At 34.8% G+C, this 21,786-nt stretch overlaps 1 protein-coding gene across 1 annotated transcript in view; it reads right to left on the reverse strand.

The window, feature by feature from the left end:
- alpha-PheRS (phenylalanine--tRNA ligase alpha subunit) overlaps positions 1-21,786 on the reverse strand; it is a 274,725-nt gene that overhangs the window by 162,262 nt on the left and 90,677 nt on the right. The window contains exon 5 of the mRNA XM_090414434.1: positions 9,096-9,188. Within this exon, the coding sequence (XP_090270560.1) occupies positions 9,096-9,188 (93 nt within the window). The remainder of the gene's footprint in view (positions 1-9,095; positions 9,189-21,786) is intronic.

Raw genomic sequence — 21,786 nt, forward strand, 5'->3', positions numbered from 1 at the left:
GAGTCTCAGAGTTAAAGGATGCATCGATTTTAGTTTTTTTAATCAAGTCTGTTGGCCAGTTGGATAAATTGCGTAGTAATTCATTGGTATCATTGTGGTTTTTTAATGGTGGATCTTTTGTTAAAAGACGGTATACAGACAAGTCAGATAGTAGATGGTTGACTTTGTCCTCATAGTCCTTTGAGTTCAGTATTAGAGTACTGTTTCCTTTATCTGCTTTAAGTATTATGATGTCTTTGTTGTTTTTTAAATCACGAATAGTTCTTTTATCTAGTGATGAGAAGTTTTGTTTCATAGAATAGGGAGAGGAAAGTATTATACAACTTTTTAGTCTTAGATCATTTGCTGTGTGAGGCGGTAATAATGAGATTCCTTTTTCTAGACTACAGATGAAATCTACCTTAGGAATCTGTTGAGGAGCTATTGCATAGTTGAAACCATTTTTGAGAATAACGATTTCAGGTTTCTTTAAGATGTGGTATGAAAAATTAATAACTTAGTTTTCTGGTAGAGAATGTTTAGACTCATTGTGGGTGGTATAAAGGTGGTTAAATTTTTTAATCTGGGTCTGTCTGCTTTTGTTAAAAGCTTTGGTGAAACTGGTAATCATTTTATCTAAGACTTGCCAAATTTCCTCATCTAAAGAGCTGGAGAGATCCATGAACAGTTCATAACATTGTGAGTAAATTTGACTAAGCACAAATCTTGTGTGATGTAACCTTTCACGAATGAGTAACATCGATATCTTGAAATAAATATTTTTAGCTTGTCTAGTATCGAAAAGAGGTTTAAGATGTAAAAACTTAGGAATTATGCAGTTATCTCGGCAACGTTTTAAAAAAGTGAGATGGTTTAGTAACCTTGCCTTTTTACATTTTAGGATTTCAAAATGGCGTACCTTGATTTTCGTATCACCATTCATCTATTCATCATGGCAGAAGGTTATTTTCTTGATCATAAATTAATAAATAATAATATTTGGTTTACCAGTCAAGTGTTGATCAATTTTATTAACTGAACCAACTAGTTTTGCTACACTCTTATCTGTTGGGATCTTCAGGGCACTCACATATAGGTTTAAACAATCTCACAATTATGCATAACTGCAAAACTGACAAGAATAATTACAAATAAAATAGTATCGAATGTGAGTGAAACACGTATCGCATGTACAAGATCAGCTAGCTGCTGCTGAGGAACTTTCTGTAGTTTGTATTAAAGTTCATTTCTTCCGTTTTTAAAGTTCTGATTAGGGTTAAATAATTAAATATCATATAATATAATATAATATAATATAATATAATAAAATTGATCAACACTTGATCGGTAAACCAAATATTATTATTTACTAATTTATGATCAAGAAAATAACCTTCATGATGAAGTATAAAAAATGTACTGGGTAATTTATTTCATCTGTAATATGAAACATTAAATATGTTTCAAATGCTCTTCATAAAGGGTATATACCACATGATTAACCCTCCTCCTGTTCCCAATGAATAACTTACTGATACTGGCACACAAGAAAAAATGCCTGTGTTTTTTCCATCTTTTCCATGGGTTGCAGATTTTGGGGCAAAATAACAGGAACACCTATTTTCAATTTAATTTCATGACCAGGCAATTCAAGCAGATTAAGTGAATTTAAAAATTCCATGAGAAAATGAACTGAAGATGGAAAAAAAGCCTGCGTTTTTTCCATCTTGTGTGAAATAAAAGCGACGAAAGAAATTCTTTCATTGCTTTTATTTTTACTAGTGTATTGAAATGACATGTTGGTGCTGGTGCTTTCATCATGGTGTAGAATTATGAGCATCGTAACACTTTTTTGTGAACAATCCTCATCCTCGACAAAAATAATTAATTTCTCAGGACTGATAACTTGAGAACATGTTACATATAACTGCCTGTGTTAAAACATTCACCTGGTAATAATTTTTAAATATCACAGCTTCTATCATATTTAGATTCAATGATTTTAATTGAAGTCTAGTTCCATTGCAAAGATTTTGGGGTTGCAGATTTTGGGGCAACATAACAGGAACACCTATTTTCAATTTAATTTCATGACCAGGCAATTCAAGCAGATTAAGTGAATTTAAAAATTCCATGAGAAAATGAACTGAAGATGGAAAAAAAGCCTGCGTTTTTTCCATCTTGTGTGAAATAAAAGCGACGAAAGAAATTCTTTCATTGCTTTTATTTTTACTAGTGTATTGAAATGACATGTTGGTGCTGGTGCTTTCATCATGGTGTAGAATTATGAGCATTGTAACACTTTTTTGTGAACAATCCTCATCCTCGACAAAAATAATTAATTTCTCAGGACTGATAACTCGAGAACATGTTACATATAACTGCCTGTGTTAAAACATTCGCCCGGTAATAATTTTTAAATATCACAGCTTCTATCATATTTAGATTCAATGATTTTAATTGAAGTCTAGTTCCATTGCAAAGATTTGGGGGCAACATAACAGGAACACCTATTTTCAATTTAATTTCATGACCAGGCAATTCAAGCAGATTAAGTGAATTTAAAAATTCCATGAGAAAATGAACTGAATCATCTACATCCACAGGAGTATCTACTGATCTGTAAACATTAACAGATCCATTAACTCTATTAAGAACCAACTCGTTCATTATTGACAAGGCTCATTTCAAGGTGAGGATAGCTCTCTCCCTGAACCAAGAGGATGACTTTTTTGTTATGTTCTCAATAGATGGGCAGACACTGCAAAACAGTTTGTCTGCAGTTCAGACAATTTTCCTAATATTTAGGTGTGCTAATATAATTTTTCCATCTCTTTGCTATACTTCACCATTGCCAATTTTTAACATTTTTGAGGATAACGAATCTGCATTAGTCTCCATGTAGGTGAACATGAATATTAAATTTGAGAGAAAGCTTCTCTATATCATGACACAGTGAAGATTTCTTAAGGCAGGCATTCACTTTAATCTGCCCTGGTTCTGTGGGATAGGTTGGGCAGTGTTTGTCAAAAATCACTGGCAAGTAACAGTTATTCCACCCATTCTTTGATTGTCTGATGTGATATCTCTCACTGTTCTGACGACTGCTTCAACAAATGTTTTATGAGTCAGTGTACATTCATCTCAAACAATAAGAAACCTTTTGTAATAATTTTAACAAATTACTATGTTTTAATATATTGCACATAAGTGTTAGTCACATTTGTAAGTGGTACTTTGAAAGTAGACTGAGCAGTTCGACCACCTTGCAATAGAGTAGCTGCTACCTGACAATGCCACACCCAGAGAGATTTTACCTTGGCTTCTCAATTTAGCTAATAACAAATTTAGTAAAAATGTTTTCCCAGTACCACCTGGAGCATCCAAGAAAAACAGTTTCCCCGATTGATTTTCACAGCTTGTTAACCATGTCGCCATCAATATGGATAAAATTCATCACTCCTCTACACTTCGTATCCATCATATATTTCAATGTAATATCAATGGTATTACAATTTGAATATGCACTTCACATCCATGGTAACCTGGATGTATATACACATCATGGCCGGTTGGGTGGTTAAAACATCGTGAAAAACTTCACATTGATCTGAAGATAGTGATTGTTCATGATGACTTAATAAATCCCGAAGTTCAGTGAAATTGTATGAGGTTTCCCAGATCAAATCTATCTTTTGATGGTGCTCATGAATATTAAAAGATAAATTCTGCCAAATGGCTTCACAGGTACTGATGGATCGTCCGGTTTGGTATAGATTTACTTTGCTACGTTCATTTTGCAAACAAAACATAGCTTGGTCTGAACCCTTGTTGATATATTTGCATACAAATTTTATGGAATTCATGCAAAAGATTGTTCAGTATTGGACCGAAATCTTTAACACTTTTGTCACTTATTGACTTAAAAATTGATTCAAGTCTCAGTAATGCTTCATTAAACTGAGCCTGAGAATAAGTAGAACATTCTTGTCGTAAGATATCTTCTGAAAAATGATTTTTGTAAGTTGACCATTATGATAGAGGGTCAGTCATGTTGCAGTGAACTAACATTATACATTGAACAAAAAGCACAAAGATGACGGTGAGTTTAAAATTTTTGCATTGCCTAGACCAGTGAGAATAATCTTCTATCAAATTCAAAGCAAGATATGCATCCTGGTATGTCGGATGTACTACAGCATTTACTGTTCTTAGGTGGCTGAATGATTTTGATGGCTATTATGTATAGTAGCAATTCAGCCACAATCTGAAGGAGCACGTTGACGGTATCGTGGATATCCATCCTCATCTGTATGAGTTTCACTGATAAATGATATTGGATGAACATGGAGAATGCACCATGTGTTTTGTTATGATATTGAATAGTTTCTTTGTCACGTTGAGGAGAGGGTATCTCAGTGCTTATAATGGAATCTATTTCATAACTCCTGATTTTATCTTCGAGCCAAATCAATGTGAGCATGTAACAATCCCCTTTTTTGACATCAACTTGACGTGTAAAGCTCTTGAAATGATGCCATGCCTGTCATAAGTCTTGTTACTGGGTAGCAAATTTTCCAAAATCTCTGGCCAATTGTTGTTGCATGTTAAGATAATGAAAAGGTCAGCGCCACCATACAACTTTAACATAGACCACTGCATCTTGAGTCTTTTCATGGAAATAACGGGGGTTTCCCATGAAAGAAGAAGTCAAGATTTGTATTTGGCCAGTGTTTGAAGTATTTTCATCAGCAGACAATGGAACACGGAAATGTATATAATTTTCCACCTGAAGTTTACTTTGGTTTAAACATATGCATGTGAGATGCTTGGCTTCAATTTTAGCATACATGTCAACCCACTATTGATTGATGAGTTGACCGTACTTGTAGTGGGTTTAAATTTTCCATCTGTACCATCATGCGATAATTGTAAAAATCCATTGCTGGAACCGTTTTTCTACTTGTAAGTTCTCCACTTCTTGGATTCATTTGTGGTAAATCAATGCAGTATCCAACATCTCTTCTGCAAAATGAAAGTGGATATTGGAGTGTCAGGCTATATGCATCTCACATATCTGTTTCAGTCTATTGTCATGACCATGTAAGATCATGTCTCTGCTGTTAAATTCTTGCCCAGTAATGACAATCGCTACTTCATTAGCTGTGGGTACATTGAATGTGCCTGCATGATATCCTGTTGGTACTCAGTTTGCATGTATGGCCAGTCTTAGTTCTTGCACATTGTTAGCATTCTCTATAGCAAACTTAAAAGTTTGTGTGTGTGCATATATATATATGTTATGCTGATGTAACATTCCTTGTAAATCATATACAATTTCTGAGTTCAAGTCTGTGATCTGTTTACAATGCAAAGCTGCTTGTTCTATTTGTAGGTGAACCAAATGATCACAAATTTGTAAAAAATTTATGGTCATATGGTTCGACTGGCAACAAACTTTCAGCCAAATGGTACACTGACCTTGCACCTTGAAAGTAGGTATGAATCCCTTTCAACTATTTGCTTCACACCAAATGATGAAATTTGAAATGCGGAGTTGTAAGCTCGAATAGCTTCAATAAACTGATGAGACTGGATGTTGCATTATAACGAGTGATAATAATGGTTCAGGAGGAACTGTGATTTTATTTAGTTTCACCTTTAAATTCAAAGAACACATTCTGGGAGATTCATGTCTGTATTTAAGTGCTTTACAGTGCTGATATACAAGGGTGGTCCCATAAGTTTCCAGTCTTACTAACTTTTAGAGGTGATAGAAAGAAAACAACTGTCACTTTTCAACATACTTTTCACATCTCTCTTAATTAACATTTCTGTGCCCTTGAAAAAAACAGTCTGTACTTTTGTCTATAAAACAGCCTAAAACTGCATCATTCACCTCATTGTCATCTGCAAATTTTCTTCCTCTAAGATCTTTCTTCAGTTTTGAGAAGAGGTAGTAGTCACTGGGTGCTAAATCTCCTGGAAGCCACAGTCCTTCACTGCAGCCTTCACAACAATAGCCATATGGACTGGAGCATTGTCATGAAGCAGGCAAACACCATGATTCAGTATTCCTCATCTCTTCTCCTTTATGGCATTGCGCAGTTTGTGCAGAAGTGAAGCACAATATTATGCATTCACGGTGGTATTCCTTTCTTTGAAGTTAATCAAGAGAATTCTCTGACAATCCCAAAAGATTGTTGACATGATTTTCTTGGTGGACTGAGTAACCTTGGCTTTTCTCGGCAGTGCTTCGCCTAGTTTGCATCACTCCGTAGATTGCCTTTTGGAAAGAGGATCATAATAAAGAACCATGGTTTCATCCCAAGTGACAATGGATTCTAGCACTCCTTTCTGATTCCCTTGGCAAAGCTCTAAAGTTCTTATGGGAACAGGTCACATGATGCTCCTTCTGAAATGAAGAGAGAGAGAAGGCAGGTGCAGTCACCTTGCACTGACTTTTGTCATGTGAATCTTTTTCCGAATGACGTGAAAGATGGTTGCTATAGAAAGCACCAAAGCATAAGCCACTTAGTGTGGCACATGTTAGTCAAACAAGTGCCTCCAACTGAATGACACAGGTAGAGAGCTGAAACTGGTACACTAACCTCCCTATAGATGGTGCTATCTGTCACATTTTAAAATTGGCACGAATTGTATGTCAGGGTGAAAACTTTTGTAGCCCACCTCATACTACAGTCATAGTACTGATCACAACTGCTGGATCAGTGGAATATCTTATATTACAATTGTAAGAGAAAGCAGACCATCCTTATTATTCCAAGTAACTTCAGTAATTTCACTCTGTCTATTTGGTCTCATACACAGGAGTTGAGCGACTTAGAGAATTTGCTCTTTGTCATGGCATATTGGGAAAAAAATAAATAAATACCTACTAATAATTATGGAAATTACTAAAAAACTAATAATAAACATAATAATGGTAATAACAAAATAATTTAATATCACAATATCTGGCCACAAAACAGTTGCCATATACTGTTAAATTGCAGTATGGGCAATGGAGGGAGGTAAAAAAAAAACACTGCTCCATAATCTGGAGGTGTACATTGATGAAAATGAACATAAACCATCTTTTGAACATCCTCTTATCTACTGGTGAAGACATCATCAAAATCAGTCAATTCATTCTCAAGTTATAAGCGAACATCGGAAACAGACTTTGCTTTATATATATATTAGATTAGGCTTTTTATTTGGTTTAGGTTAGAAATTAACACCTTCATGTCAGGGGCAACTGGAACTCTCTTTGCACCACCTTAAGCATTTTCTTTTCTTTGGCTTAAAGTCTAGCCTATCCTAGTATAAACCAATACGTCCATAGCCTCTTCAGCCTCGAAAAGGTTTGGTAGTTTGTCATTCTAAACATTGCTTCTCTTCAGCTGAACTCCATAAAGCTCAACCTTAGAATCTGTTACACTGGGGTGATGCCCCCAAGAAACTATCTCAAAATGCTAGATTGTATCCAGAAGAAACATGTTAACTTAATAAATAACCTCTCTCTCTCTGACTTCCTCCAAATGCTTTTCTATAGGTGCTTTCTTTTTGCATCATGTCTTTTCTATAGGTATTTACAAGACAGTCAGCTTCTGGTCAACACCTATATACCCTTCAGTTCCAGACTCACCAAACCAACTTCACATCCTCTTCCATCATTCCATACAACCTCTGTCCTCTGGAATAGTCTTCCAATGCTGTTTTTTGCAACAAACACAATGCTATATCTGCACTGATTTTATTCAATGCAATCAATCTAAAAAAAATAAAAAAATTAATAGGCTACACTGGATAATCAACTCCTAGAATGTCATTAACTGCTAAAAACTGCATGCTTGTTTAATACATATATGATGGGGAAGGTCTGGAAAGTTCTGATAAACACCTAGAACAAAAATGATATTAAAGCAACTGATATAACCACAAGAAAGAACATACAAGGATATAAGAAGATAAGTTACCTTCATAACTCTGCTAATAGTATGTTCTTTCTTGTGGTTATATCAGTTGCTTTAATATAATTTTTGTCTAGGTGTTTATCAGAACTTTAAGACCACCCCCCCAACCTATACACAAAATTATTTTTATGGCAAACATTTTACTTTAATTAAAGCTAATTGTTGCTATATAAGTCAGTAATTTATGTAGACAAGTTTTTCAATAAATGAAAAACTTGTCTACACTCATATTTTATACATACACTTTTTAAGCTCTTTATGTGTGACTTCGTGTAACTGAGGCAGCTGCTTAATTGGGCCAAATTATGCTATTTCCAATGTGACCAATTAAATGGAATCCACTGTAGTGTTTTTGTAGTTTTAAAGTATTGAGCTTTCGAAACAACAAGCCCCCCCCCCCCCCACTAATCCTAAATGATTTGCCATAAAAGAGAAAATATCAAACGTTCTTCAATGAGCTAAAAAGAATGACTGCATTACCCTCCACACACACACTCCCATAAGTTCCGTCATTTAGTGTACATTATAAAAGCCCAACCTTACAACAGTTTGGTTTACTATGATCACTTTTTAATTATGACCAATGCCCATTTATTATACACTGCCATATTCACTCATATGGTGGTTTTAGTGAGACAGTGCTACTCAATCAACTATTGTGCAGTTTCATCTACTCTGTTTAGGACACTGTTGTTTGCTACAATCTCCTCCCTACCATTGCCCTCTGTATTTCAGTGTTTCACTGTGAATTATAAATTGTTTATAATTAATATTTTATTTTGTTGTTAAAATGGATAAAATTCAGTCATTATCAGCTAGGATTAAAATTATTAAATTTTAATTTTAATTCAAATTTAGCATAAGATTCCCAAAATATGTTATTACACCATTGCATGCACCTACAAGTGGAGATTTGCTATACAATGGTGGTCTTGAACCTAATGTGTCATATGACCAGGATATGCCTGTATATTTTTGTCACCAAAAAATTTAAGAACTAGGCAAGTTCTTACAAACAAACCTAACATAATCACTGTGCATGCAAAAACATCAAATAATTTGTGATTTTTATATCACTAAAAGCATACGATTTGTTTCATAATTAAAATGAAACAAGTCCTATAAACTTTATTTTACCTTGCGATCATTTCTGGAGTTAGATCTGTTTCTTGCTTCATCAATGACGTATGAAAATCTGGGCCTTTGCTGATTTTATAGCTTTTAACAATACTAAAGAATAAATTAATAATTATACATTACAAATTGTTTTATAATTAATTATGATAAAATAATAATTAAAAACTAATTAATGTTTTCTAAATTAACAATTATCAACTTTGTCTCAGCAGCAGTTAAAATGCTAGAGACTGAATATGAAAGCACACAGTATATATTTTTTCAATACTGAATGGGTGTACAAAATGAGAGGAAGCCCATGAACAAGAATGGCTAAAATACGTAGTATATGAATGTCATATGCTAATTGCCTTAATTTTATTAAGAACTCTAATATCTGTGGTCTTCAACATTTAATTAACTGTTTTATTTCTAATACAAACTATCAGATTCACAAGTTAAAAGCAATTTGAACACTATACCACAATTGTTAACTGTGCATTTTTTCTAATTTCTCTTATTTCATATAAATGAATTCAAATGAGTTCCAGCCATACAACTCTTATTCCATTAAAGTGTGTTACCAATTATGCACTTCATTTGTGTCTACAACCAATGAAAAGAGCATAAATCTATTAAGAATTTTTAATGCTCAAGCCACACATATTCATTTAGAAGGATAACATCACCATAAAGGAAAGAACTGAAATCAATATCTGCTATGAGATATCTAGTTTAATATTGCTTTTCAGTAGAACAGTGAATCATAGTTGTATCGTACGATGATCACACTAGGCAAATTATGTTAATTCAAATAAATATAGTGAAGATATGACCAGTTAACAACTAGCTCAAAGTGAATTTAAAACTGACATGTCAGTAAAACCATTTACTGGCATGATGCTTGTGTGCTGATGTCTTCTTAAACAAGCGTTAAGTTAGGAAATCTTATCATCTGGTTTCAATACCATAAAATTTACTTGTGTGTTCCAGTGATCACATTCACCAGCATTACTTAGAGTTATGGCAAAAGTAACTAAAGCTATGGAACCAGTGTATTATGTCTGTTAATTGTATGTGTGTTCTTCTGAACACACACCTTTATATGAGACCTGCTAACTAACCTTCACTGGTGGGTGCTGCATATACATGCATTACACCACAACAAAAGTAGTTTAATTGTAGTAAGTTTTTCCACTGAATTGGAAAGCATGTTTATACTTAACAGATATTACATTAATGTATCCATCTGTATTTCACACTAATGTATGTAAACAAGCTATTTACTTTGGCTGAGGACTTGAAGACATGAAGCACACATTTATTTAGGATACAATCTTCATGGTCAACTTTTGATGATACTGACTCACAACACTTTGCAAATCAAAGGGTTGTAAGTTTCTCCCACCATGTACAAAAAATAGTTAACCACAGAGATAGTCTGGCAGGGATTTTTTTTTTGTACCATATAATAGAGATAGCCATTAATGATGAAGTCACAAAGGTGGTTCAGTTCCTTCAATGTACAGACTAATGTACAGTTATCTCATGACTGGCATATGAGAGAGAGAGAAGAAAACGAGTTTCTTGGCAAATATGAGTTCCAAGAACTTGGCTTCTGGTGCAAATGGGATTAAAGTTTGTCCTAGTCTGAGGTGAAATGATGACCACATTTGCTGCAAAAATGCAATAAGCTGTCCTTCTGGTGGGAATATCTGAAACCATTTGGAAGCAGCCATTTTGAAGGATAGTCATGGCTTACAGCAGCTGTCTTTCTATGATCCTCATATTACATGAAAGACAGACATCTACACATAAAGCCTTACTCAGAGCTGGAGGAAGTTGTTATCAAGTTAACTTTGATTGCAAGAAGTATGACATTTAAAACTGAATCTTGTGGGACTCTATCCTTTGGGTATAAGGTTGGGAGAGAGCAGTTCCCACTTGGACTTAAAAGATTCAGTTGGATCAAAAGTTCTTGATGAAGGGGGGGGGGGGAGAAATTTCCTCACATCAAAGTTGTATAGGTCTTTGAATATTCTGAATCTCCAAGCAGTGTCACATGCTTTTTCCATGTCAAAGAAAATGTATACTAACTGCTTGTATTTAAGGAAGGCACCTCGAAAGGATTTCTAGTGAGACTAGATGATCGTTTGTTGAATGACATTTAAATAAGTCAGATTGTCGCCTGGAAAAAAAAAAAAAGCCAGTTTTTTCTCAGATCAATCCGTATGTGTAATGGTGGATGGTGTTCTCTCTCCTCAGACTTTCCTGTCAATGTTGGTGTCCCTAAGAGCTCTGTCATTTCATCCATCCTCTTCATGATTTATATAAGCAACCAGTTCTCATTAACTGCAAATCTTAGACAAATTATTATTATGTGACATCTACCAATTGACCAACCTTTGCTGGCTAGTTCTTTTGTAATTCTAAACAAATCCTATTCATACATTCGCTAATGATACAAATATCTCAAGCTTCAAAATCATCTGTAATATTGACATTGACCTTCACAGTACCTTTGATTGGAGTGAAAGCAACCTAGTCAACTACAATTCTTCCAAAGCACAGTTTTGCTCTTCTTTCTCATGAAAAAAGAACCTCCAATTTTCTTCCCTTGCTTCTGATAATGCTCAGCTCAACAGTCAAGACCAAAAATCTCTCTTCTTGAACCTACGCTTACTCCAAACCTTTCCTGGCACAATGATATCACTTCTATAGCATGATCAGCTTCCAAAAATTTATCACCTTTTCCAGCCAAGGTGGTGCTTCTTTTTTGAATTTTGGTAGATTTGAGATTTATGCAGAGTAAGTAAATGTCAAATCTAATAAAATTCAAATCCTGCTCTCATGTATTGGATGGTGCACCTATGACTTATCTAAAAATTCTTGATGCCAGGGGTGTAGCTCGGGGGTCCACCCCAGATGGCACTTTGAATCTTTTTGAACTTTTGTAGTTAATTCTAAAATGCAGTCTCGAGAACTCATTTCCAAACATTATAATACTACTGCAGATTTTCCTCGCAATTGCTGTAAGTGTTGCTAGTTGTCAGAGGAGTTTTTCTAAATAAAATTGATTAAGAATTACCTACATTACTATGAAATAGACTTTGCCAATGTCATTGACGATTTTGCTAACAGAAAAGCAAGAAAAATAACATTTTAGAATATTGAAATTAAAGTTTTACTTCAAAAATAAACATACTGTTTTAATTTATTTCCCTATACGTCGTTTTGACTTTTTGTAGTATTTCTGGTGTGTATTGAGAGGGGCAGCAAACTCAGGGACCATCCCGGGCAGCAAAAGCTCTAGCTACACCTCTACCTACATACATAGCTCATGGCAAAAGCATGATGTTAAAAAAGAGAATCATGATGTCATTATATATTAACAGAATTGAAGAATTTAAAATATTTTAAGTTAAAACTTTGAAGGAAAACACAGATCTAATCCAAGAAGTTGGAAAATTAAAATAAGAATTAAAAGTCTTAATATGTTATAATAAGGAAAAGAAACATATATCATTATAAAATCAGATCTAAGTTCGTAATCCAGGTCACAGCTTCAGGAGCCACTTGTAAAAAGTCATTCCAGTCATTCTGATAAGCACAGAAGATGCATTCTGTTACAATATGTTGCATAGTCTGTCATGGAGCACCACAGTCACATTCTGGAGATGTCTGTCTGTTCCATTTATAGAGAGTATCTCCACATAGGCCATGATTTGTCCGAATTCTATATAGTACCGTCCATGTTTTGCGAGGTAGATCTGATCCTGTGATGATTTGATCACCTTTAAAGATGTTATGCAAATGTTCTTTCGTATTTTCTTTCCATGCTTCTTCCCACTTTGATAAAGGATTAAAATTATTTAGCACTAGTTCTTCTGCTGCTCGTAGTGATGGATGGCAAGATTTCAATCTATTGACGTTAAGAGTTGGGAGATCCTAATGAATAGGCAGGTTCGGATTACCAGCAATTTTTTGGAATTCACGGACTAAAGAATTCAATCTACGTAGTTCTGTAGGAATAATGCCTGCTAAAAGAGGTAACCAATAGGTACTGTGTAAGCAGTACATATTGGTTACCTACAATCAACAATTACCAAAATTACATACAATCAACTTGTATGTAATTTTGTAGCTGTGTGGATTTAAGTGAATAAATTTAGTGTTTGCAATTTTACAGGTTGTAGCTAGATGAAAAAAGAGCAACATTAATATGAAAAATATTACATTAGCAGGTTTAATGTATTAAACCGTCAAAATGTCAGTGTCAAAATTAAAACAGAAAAGAACTGTAAATTCATTTAAATTTGAGAAGATGGACAAATGTGATGACATAATTTTTTATAATCTTCAGCTAATACTGCATGTATATGCAGTATTAGCTCAAGAAATAAGTATTTAGGTTGAATCATCATCAATTTCCTGATATGTACCCTCAAGGGATGTTCAGTTTACTATGACAGCACTACATGATTAAGTTTACTTTATTATTAATCTCCTATCAACAATTTTCCTCCAAATTAGTTGATTACTTGTGAGCACTATAACATTATCATATTTCGCATTTCGTGCTTCTAAGGCACATCTGATTGGAATCAATCCACCTAGACCTTGGCCCTCTTCTGGGTTTCTTTCCTGATATCTTGGCATCAAACACCTGTATTTGTTAACCTTTCCTCACCCATTCTATTTAAGTGGCCATACCACCTTAGATTAGCTCTGCTGACACATACTCGAATGTTAACAATGTCAGTTTCTGTCTAATTTCTTCATTTGTAATATAATTCTGCCACTCATGGCATCAGTTCGCTCCCTTAATTTTTCTTGGAACCCACATATCTGTGGTCTCTAGTCTTTGATTAAGTGCTTTATTCGTAACCCAATTCTCAGATACATAACTTATCCATTGCTTGAATACTGTCTTGTACATTGCTAGTTTGATGTTTTGGCTAATTTCTCTCTTATTCCATATAAATTTATTCAGCTGGCTACCCACCATATCGGCTTTGCTTGTTTTGTTGCCTATTTCCAGATTTAACTCGCCATCTTCACTGTGCCTAAAGAGCTGAAATATTTTACTTCTTTTCTTTTAGGCTCTCCATTCAGAATGCAGTTAATGTGTTCAATACTCTTGCCTATTTTCATAGGTTTGGTCTTTTTATTGCTGATTTAATGGCAAATCAGTGGTGTAGCTAGAGCTTTTCCCACTCGGGGCAGTCCCTGGGTTTGCCGCCCCTCTCAATACACACCAAAAATACTACAAAATGTCAAAACGACATATAGGGAAAGTCTATATTTATTTTTGAAGTAAAACTTTAATTTCAACATTCTAAAATGTTATATTTCTTGCTTTTCTGTTAGCGAAATCATCGATGACATTGGCGAAGTCTATTTCATAGTAATGTAGGTAATTCTTAATCAATTTTATTCAGAAAAACTCCTCTCACAACTAGCAACACTTACAGCAATTATGAGGAAAATTCGCAATAGTATTACAATATTTGGAACTGAGGTCTCAAGATTGTATTTTAGAATTAACTGTAAAAGTTCAAAAAGGTTCAAAGTGCCGCCCATGGCAGACCGCCCCCTCCGACCCCCTCTAGCTATGCCACTGTGGCAAATACAACATCTGCATAAGCAAGAGCTAAGTTTGACATCTCCAATTCTAATATCAGGCCTGATGCCACTTTCTTGCATATTTTCACATACATGATGAATAAGAGAGGAGAACACATGCATCCCTGTCTTATCTCTGATTTTACAAACCATCTTTCTGTATTCCCTTCAATTCTAACTGTTGATTACAACTTAAATATAGACTACATATTACTCTGTATAAAACTATAAACTGTGTAAATATAAACTACATATTGCTCTTTATAATGTTGCAATTACCACATTTAATTGGAGTGTTTTGAAAATCTTTTCTCTGGGGACATTGCCATATGTCTTTTCCAGATCTACAAAACTTAAGTACATATCTTTGTCACATTCCCATGATTTCTCAACTATTTGTTGTAAAGTGAAAATCTGATCTTGACAACCTCTATTTTGCCTGAACCCAGCTTGTTCTTCTCCAAGTTTCTCTTCCACAATTTTCTCAACCTCTTTTCAAGTAAGCTTGCAAAAATCTTACCTGGAACACTTAGTAGAGAAATTGCTCTGTAATTTTCACATTCAGTTTTATTCCCTTTTTTTTTTTTTTTTTTGCATAGATGGCTACTTATCAAGCTGTACTCCAATCATCAGGAATTAGACCTTCTGACCAGGCCCTCTGAATTATGCAGTGTAGCCACTGCAAAACTTTTATACTTGCATACTTAACATTTCTGGTTAAATAACATCTACTCCAACTGCTTTCTTCATTTCAAGTTTTTGATGGCTTTTTCTACCTCAAGTATGGATATTTATTCCTCTTGAAAATTTTCTAGTATCTTTCTGTCACTGCTTTTGTTTTTTTAAATCAATTTAGGTTGCTCTTATAAAAATATTAAACATGCAACTATTTACAAAAGATCTTTTTACCAAAGATGTCACCAATTTTAGCCATATCAAATTAAGAGTCTGTGGTTTGTTACTTTTGCTACTGTGAGCACAGTAGCAAAATGCTGCACATGTTGAGTCTGAGACTAGAAACTTGTGCACAAGATGTTTTTTAGGCACACATGAGCTGGCAAAAATTAGAGGGCACATTGTTGGTTACCTTAATGCCAGATTATCACTGATGTATTAAGTATGCTTACTGCAGCCAAAAGCAGATTCATTTATATTTATACATTTGCAAGAGCCTTGATATTTTGACGGAATCCTGAGAATTCCATTGTGTGACAGAAATGTTTTCGTTATTTCTTTTTGGCGATTCATCTGGCTTCCTGTTGAGAGATTTTGTTTTCATTAGCCTTCGATTTTTCTTTTTTAGAGAGCTATGGACAGCCAATGTCCATAATTTCTTCTTCATCAGGAAAAATATCCAAGATGTCACCAAATTTAATTCCTTCAAGTGCATTGGGTATGTTGATTGTTTTATTGAGAGAACAAGAGTATCTATGCTATTTATTTATCCATTATTTTTAAGTAGTGGATTCTCATACACTGATACTATTTCTAGCATGTCCCCATATTGATTTTTTCTTTTATGCACTCTACAGAGAGACAGCAAGCAAATCATAGTATTCAGAGATGTAACTACAAGTAGGCTGACACATGCATTAAGGTCCTTATTGACACTTTCTTTACAACCACCTCAGCGTAGAAAGACTCACCACCAGATGTTGCTACTTCCTTGCTTCCTTAGGTCTCTTTCCACCCTTTCCATGCTCAGGAGTATATGCTGGGTGGTCTCCTTCACAATTAGAGCATTTTATGTGATTTGCTCACATCGTCTTTGTTCTTACCATCTTTACTGTAAGAACTGGACACAGATGTCACGAAAGTCATGACAGGCTGTTTGAAATGGCCATACTTCTGACATTTAAACACTATAAAGGGTTCAGGACTAAATGGCCAGTTTAGATATCTTGCTTTCACAGATATTGGTGGGTTTAGGTGTGTTATAAGTAAGAAAGATGCTGCTGGTGGGAACCAAGTAATGAGTATTCTCTTCAATGCTCTCACTCCTTGGGTCTTTTATTTCAGAGCAGATCTCTTTGTCATGAAGGTAGAGGAGATCCCACTGTGACATTATGGATCTAGAACAGTTTTAAGTTTTATGGGGCATGACAGTAACTGCTATCCAGCTAATAGATGTTGCATAAAATAGTTTTTCAGATTGTGTCGCAACTGTTTCGATATGAATCTCCCCTGAATGTAGATTCTGGACTGATTTTGGATATCCTACCAGCCCTTCCAACCCCTTCTGGATGAAGAAGGGTGACATTTCCCCAAATGGATATTCTTCAGCTAACAGATCTACATTTATTGCTACCTTTGATGTTTTTTTTTTGTTTCTTTATTTTGTTTTCAGTTGATTTTTCAATGGTTTCAGGAAATGGCTGCTTCATTGCTGTGTCCCACACAGCAACGAAGTGCTGGATCCTAGTGAGGATGTGTCTGGAATATAGCGTAGTAAAAATATACTCTGGAGAAGTAGAGCAAAGAATATGGGAAGAAAGGAAAAAGCCTAGAAAAAGAATAAGAATTAAAAGGCCTAGTACCATCACCAAAAGGTCCCCTCCACCATGAACAGGTGCCTCACAGGGAAGGGTTAGACATGTATTGACTTCAGTGTAACACAGTTATCTTCTTCCATTTAATCCTGTGTAAAGGAACATCCCAAACATCGTCTGCCAGTGTGCTGACTTACCACTCAGTTGATTGCAGATATGGTTTTTGTGTTCTGAAAGGTGGATGTTATCAGATCTATCAGTGTATCCAACATAGACCAAACTGTAGGCACAGGAAGAACTTTATCTCTCCATTCTTTTGGATATACCTTTAACATAAAGGATGGGAATAGTCTATTGTGATCTTGTCTGTTGGTTGTAGGAAGAATCATGGGGAAGATGCAGTATTTTGTTTATTTTATAAAGGGTTTAGGCATCTGATAAAAAAAAAATTAAAAAAAAAAGCACTACAAAGTTTCCCAATTTCAGTTTTGAGAGGTATAACATTCGAACAAACAGTCATAGCTCTGTGTTTTGAAATTGAAATAGAGTGTTTTGAAATTGCCATACATAGAAGGATAACAAAGTTTGGTAGTCATGTCACTAGTGCATCTAGGATGGGAAGACTTTATTTTTCTAGGTGTATTTTTTTGAATTATGGTCATTTAAATTTATTAAAACAATGTGTCTAGGCCAAATAGCAAAAATATTTGATATGTTGATATTGATATTTATCAATATATCAATACTGATATTTCATTGATATACTGATATTTGGAGATATACTGATAATGCTCTCTATTTGGCAATGTTACACCCTGATAACCAAGAATGTAAAAATTTCAGTTATCATGGTGTAACATGAAAATAAAAATATAAAACCCTATGTAAGTAGCTAATACAAAATATTTAAAGACAGATATGCTTGCATCCATGTAAAATAATTATAGCAGAAATTGTTTAACTAAATAATAAAAAAGGGAATCTTATTACAAAAAAGATATGAAAAAAATAGGTTAAGTAAGACAAAGAAGATTAGTGATGAGAATTTGTATGAGAGGCTAGTTTAACACATGAAAAAAGGAGATTAAAATATGCGAGTAAATTCTAAAAAGGGGATTAATTTAGTATAGAGGCTAGCTTAAAACAAATGACGATTGCTCAAGGTCAATTCTCGAAGCGAGACGTCGTCACGTGAGAATCGCGTGCAAGCGAACCATAGTATGTTTTGGCCAGAAAAACGGCACTTTAATTGGTGAGTGAGATAGACTCCAGTAGGGGAGAAGAAAAGAAATTGAAGAAGGTGCCGATAGGGGCCATGGAGATAAAAGGGTTAGGAAAAATCCCCCCCACACACAAGGTTGTTTTTCCTCAGAGTTTCTTCATGAAATTTTTGTATAGGTAACACGTGGTTTTCCTGAGTGACGGAGTAGGAGTTATCTCTGTCCGATACAACAAGGAAACAAAGTGTGTAGGAATTCGATTCCATATTCCTATTGCAAGAGACGAGGAATGCCATATAGTTACAAGAAGGAAGAAATTGTCTATGTATTTCATCATCCAGTACTCATAACGAGGGAAAGAAAATCCATACAGAAGTCCGTGCCCATGTGATGAGTTCCATAGTGATAAAATAGAAGATTCTATGTGTGTCCTTAGTTTCAAGCAAAAGGTATAGATCGTGAAAACCAGGGTTCGCCCTAGAAAGGTACTGTAAAAGCTTGTATCAATTGAAATCGCATATAGTTGTAATCGTTGTTAATTACTGGACAGTTGAAGATAAACTAGGACTTTAGTACACGTCAGAGTAGAGTGAAAGTAAACTAGTTTGTATTATTCGATAAGCATTCATGTGCTAGAGATTTATGCATGCGCATGGTATTTCATACGAGAGTGTCTTAAAGGTCAAATGTATGTATGGGCATAGCGAAAGGATAGTTTAACCTATATTGTTTTGTAAGTTAGATAAGGTAAACTGAATATAAATATAAATGTCCATGGTATTATAGCAATATAGAGCATTCTGACTAGTATAAGGTTAAGTAAAGTGTTAATTTGTTCCAGAATTATATGTGTATATTTATAGGCATAAAAATCTGTTATGATGGCATGATTGCAAATTCCCATATAGGATTTTGCCCTAATACTTGTATTTTGCTTGTGTAATTTTATTCTTAGTATTGAATTGTGTTTTATATAATAGAAATTGAATTGTACCATGTTTAAGATTTTAAATAAACTTTGGTTCACTGATAATACAGTTGTCTGAAATTGCTGCCTAATGCACCACTTGAAAAAACGTACGAACCTAATCACGCAGGAAATTAACGTGTTAAGTTATGAGATAAAGAGTCACGACTACATTATAGCTTCACACTCGGACAAATTTTTGTAATTGCTCCTTGTTTTCGAATTATATATCTTAAACTAAATGTCCTGAAAGGTGCAGTATAATATAAATATTAAGGACACTAAGGGGAGAAAAAGCTTAAATATTTGAATTTTGTACTATCTCGTACATAGTTAAGTTTTGAATAAAGATAAGTAGAGATTCACTTGAAAGGATAAAGGAAAGTTTAATAATCGTAGGTAGGGACACAACAGCAACATGGCTCAGACACATTAGACTCTTTTCTTCTCCACCTCAACAGCCAGCACCCTAGAATCCAGTTCACTATTGAAAAAGAAAATAAAAACAGCTTGCAATTTTAAATATTCTAATCACACATCTGCCCAATGGCACCCTTTCTTTCTCTCAGTTTACAGAAACCCATCCCTCCCCCCCCACACACAAGGGAGACACGTAAACTTTCCCACTTCTCAACAATATGGTGTTATCAAAACCCTTGTCAACAGAGCCTCCAACCTCTGTTCTACCCAAGCTTCCCTTACAGTGGAACTTGCCTTGATTTGTCAAACCTTCCTGACCAATGGTTTCAAATCTAGAAATTATCCGTTTGTTCCACCTCCTCATATTCCTCTCAACATAAAGACTACAGTAAAGACATTACTATTCCCTGTATTCAGAGCATTTCAGAAAAAAAATAGCCAGAACTTTAAAGAAATATAATCTCTGCACTGCTTTCAAAAGTTGGCTATCCTTCTCCAAATGATCCACTTTCTCCCCTCTCTATTTCAGGTGTTTACAAGGTTCCTTGTTCTTGCAATTTATCATACACTGGTGTCCAAAAGATAAGAATGAACTATATTTTTACATGCATATGAAAAAAAAAAAAAAAATGCATGACTACAGCCAAATTGTGTACATAAATTTATTGTCAAAAACTAATAAATTATATTACACAAAAATGTGTTACAAATTTCATACAAATTAAATTACAATACGTTTTTGGCAAAAGCTACAACTTTCTTAAGGATGTAGTGTAGTTAAAGAATTAATATACACTGCTTACAGAAAACTATGAAGAATGATATCAGTATGGAATATGTCTGCCCCTGAACTGCAATGCAGCTCTCACAACGTCCTAACATGCTCAGGATGAAGTGATTCAGGAGTTCTCGAGGCAAACTGGTCCATTCCTCCTTCAGAGCAAGGACAAGGCCTTGTTTGTTTTCTGGGAGGAAATTTCAAGAGGCAACATGTTTCCCTACTGCATCCCAAATGTGTTCTATGGGGTTGAGATCTGGGGAGTGTGCTGGCCACTCAATTTGATTAATATCCTCAGTCTCCAGAAGTATCTTCACTGCTTGTATACGATATGGTGTGGCACTCATCCATAAAAATGAATTGGTTGCCTACAGCACCACAAAACTATCAAACATGACGGTGAAGAACTTCGTTGCAATATTATCACAAGTCATAGTTCCTATATCCAGCACTTGTAGCTCAGTGTGCCCATTAAGCATAATGCCTCCTCACACCATGACCCCCAGCACTGCCCTATCTATCTATCCCTTTCAAGAACATTCTCACGATGGTAAGCAGTACCACTTTCATGCCAGATCATCATCTAGAATCAGAGGAAAGACTAAAACAACTCTAATCTCCAAAGAGTACATTAGTCCATTGGTGTCTTGTTCAACAGTTATGGATACAACACCACTGAAAATGTGCTTTATGATGAGCTGTGGATAAAGGGATATAGACTACAGACCTTCGGTTGTATAGACCTTGTCACAGACATTTTGCCACAATTTGTCAAGATATCCATGTACCTGTGCTTGAATGGAGCCGACTTGCAAGCTGACCTGTGCCAATTATGTTTTGCTTTTATAACCAAACAATGTCTTCATGCTGTGTGGTAGAGTGAGGACAACCTCTTATCAAGCGTCTGGAATGCATTTCATTGGTTTGAAACAAAAGCTTTCAAATAATTCTTAATCATGTAAAATCAAGACCAGTAAAATGCCCAAAACAATTCTACGGACTACTAAGTTATGTAACTGTTTTTAAAATGTATGTGGGAATTACCAACATTTACATATACATATAACATTTGCATATTTACATACAACATTACATATTACATATACAACATTTTACATATACATAAACATTTACAAATACATATGGAAACATAATTTAAGTTGGAAGTAAACAATTAAAAGTGTATCATCACTGAACAAAGTTTTAATTTTTA

Source organism: Typopeltis vanoorti, chromosome 25 (assembly GCF_054136105.1).
Source record: "Typopeltis vanoorti isolate ZY-2024b chromosome 25, IOZ_Tvanoo_1.0, whole genome shotgun sequence".
NCBI lineage: Eukaryota > Metazoa > Arthropoda > Arachnida > Uropygi > Thelyphonidae > Typopeltis > Typopeltis vanoorti.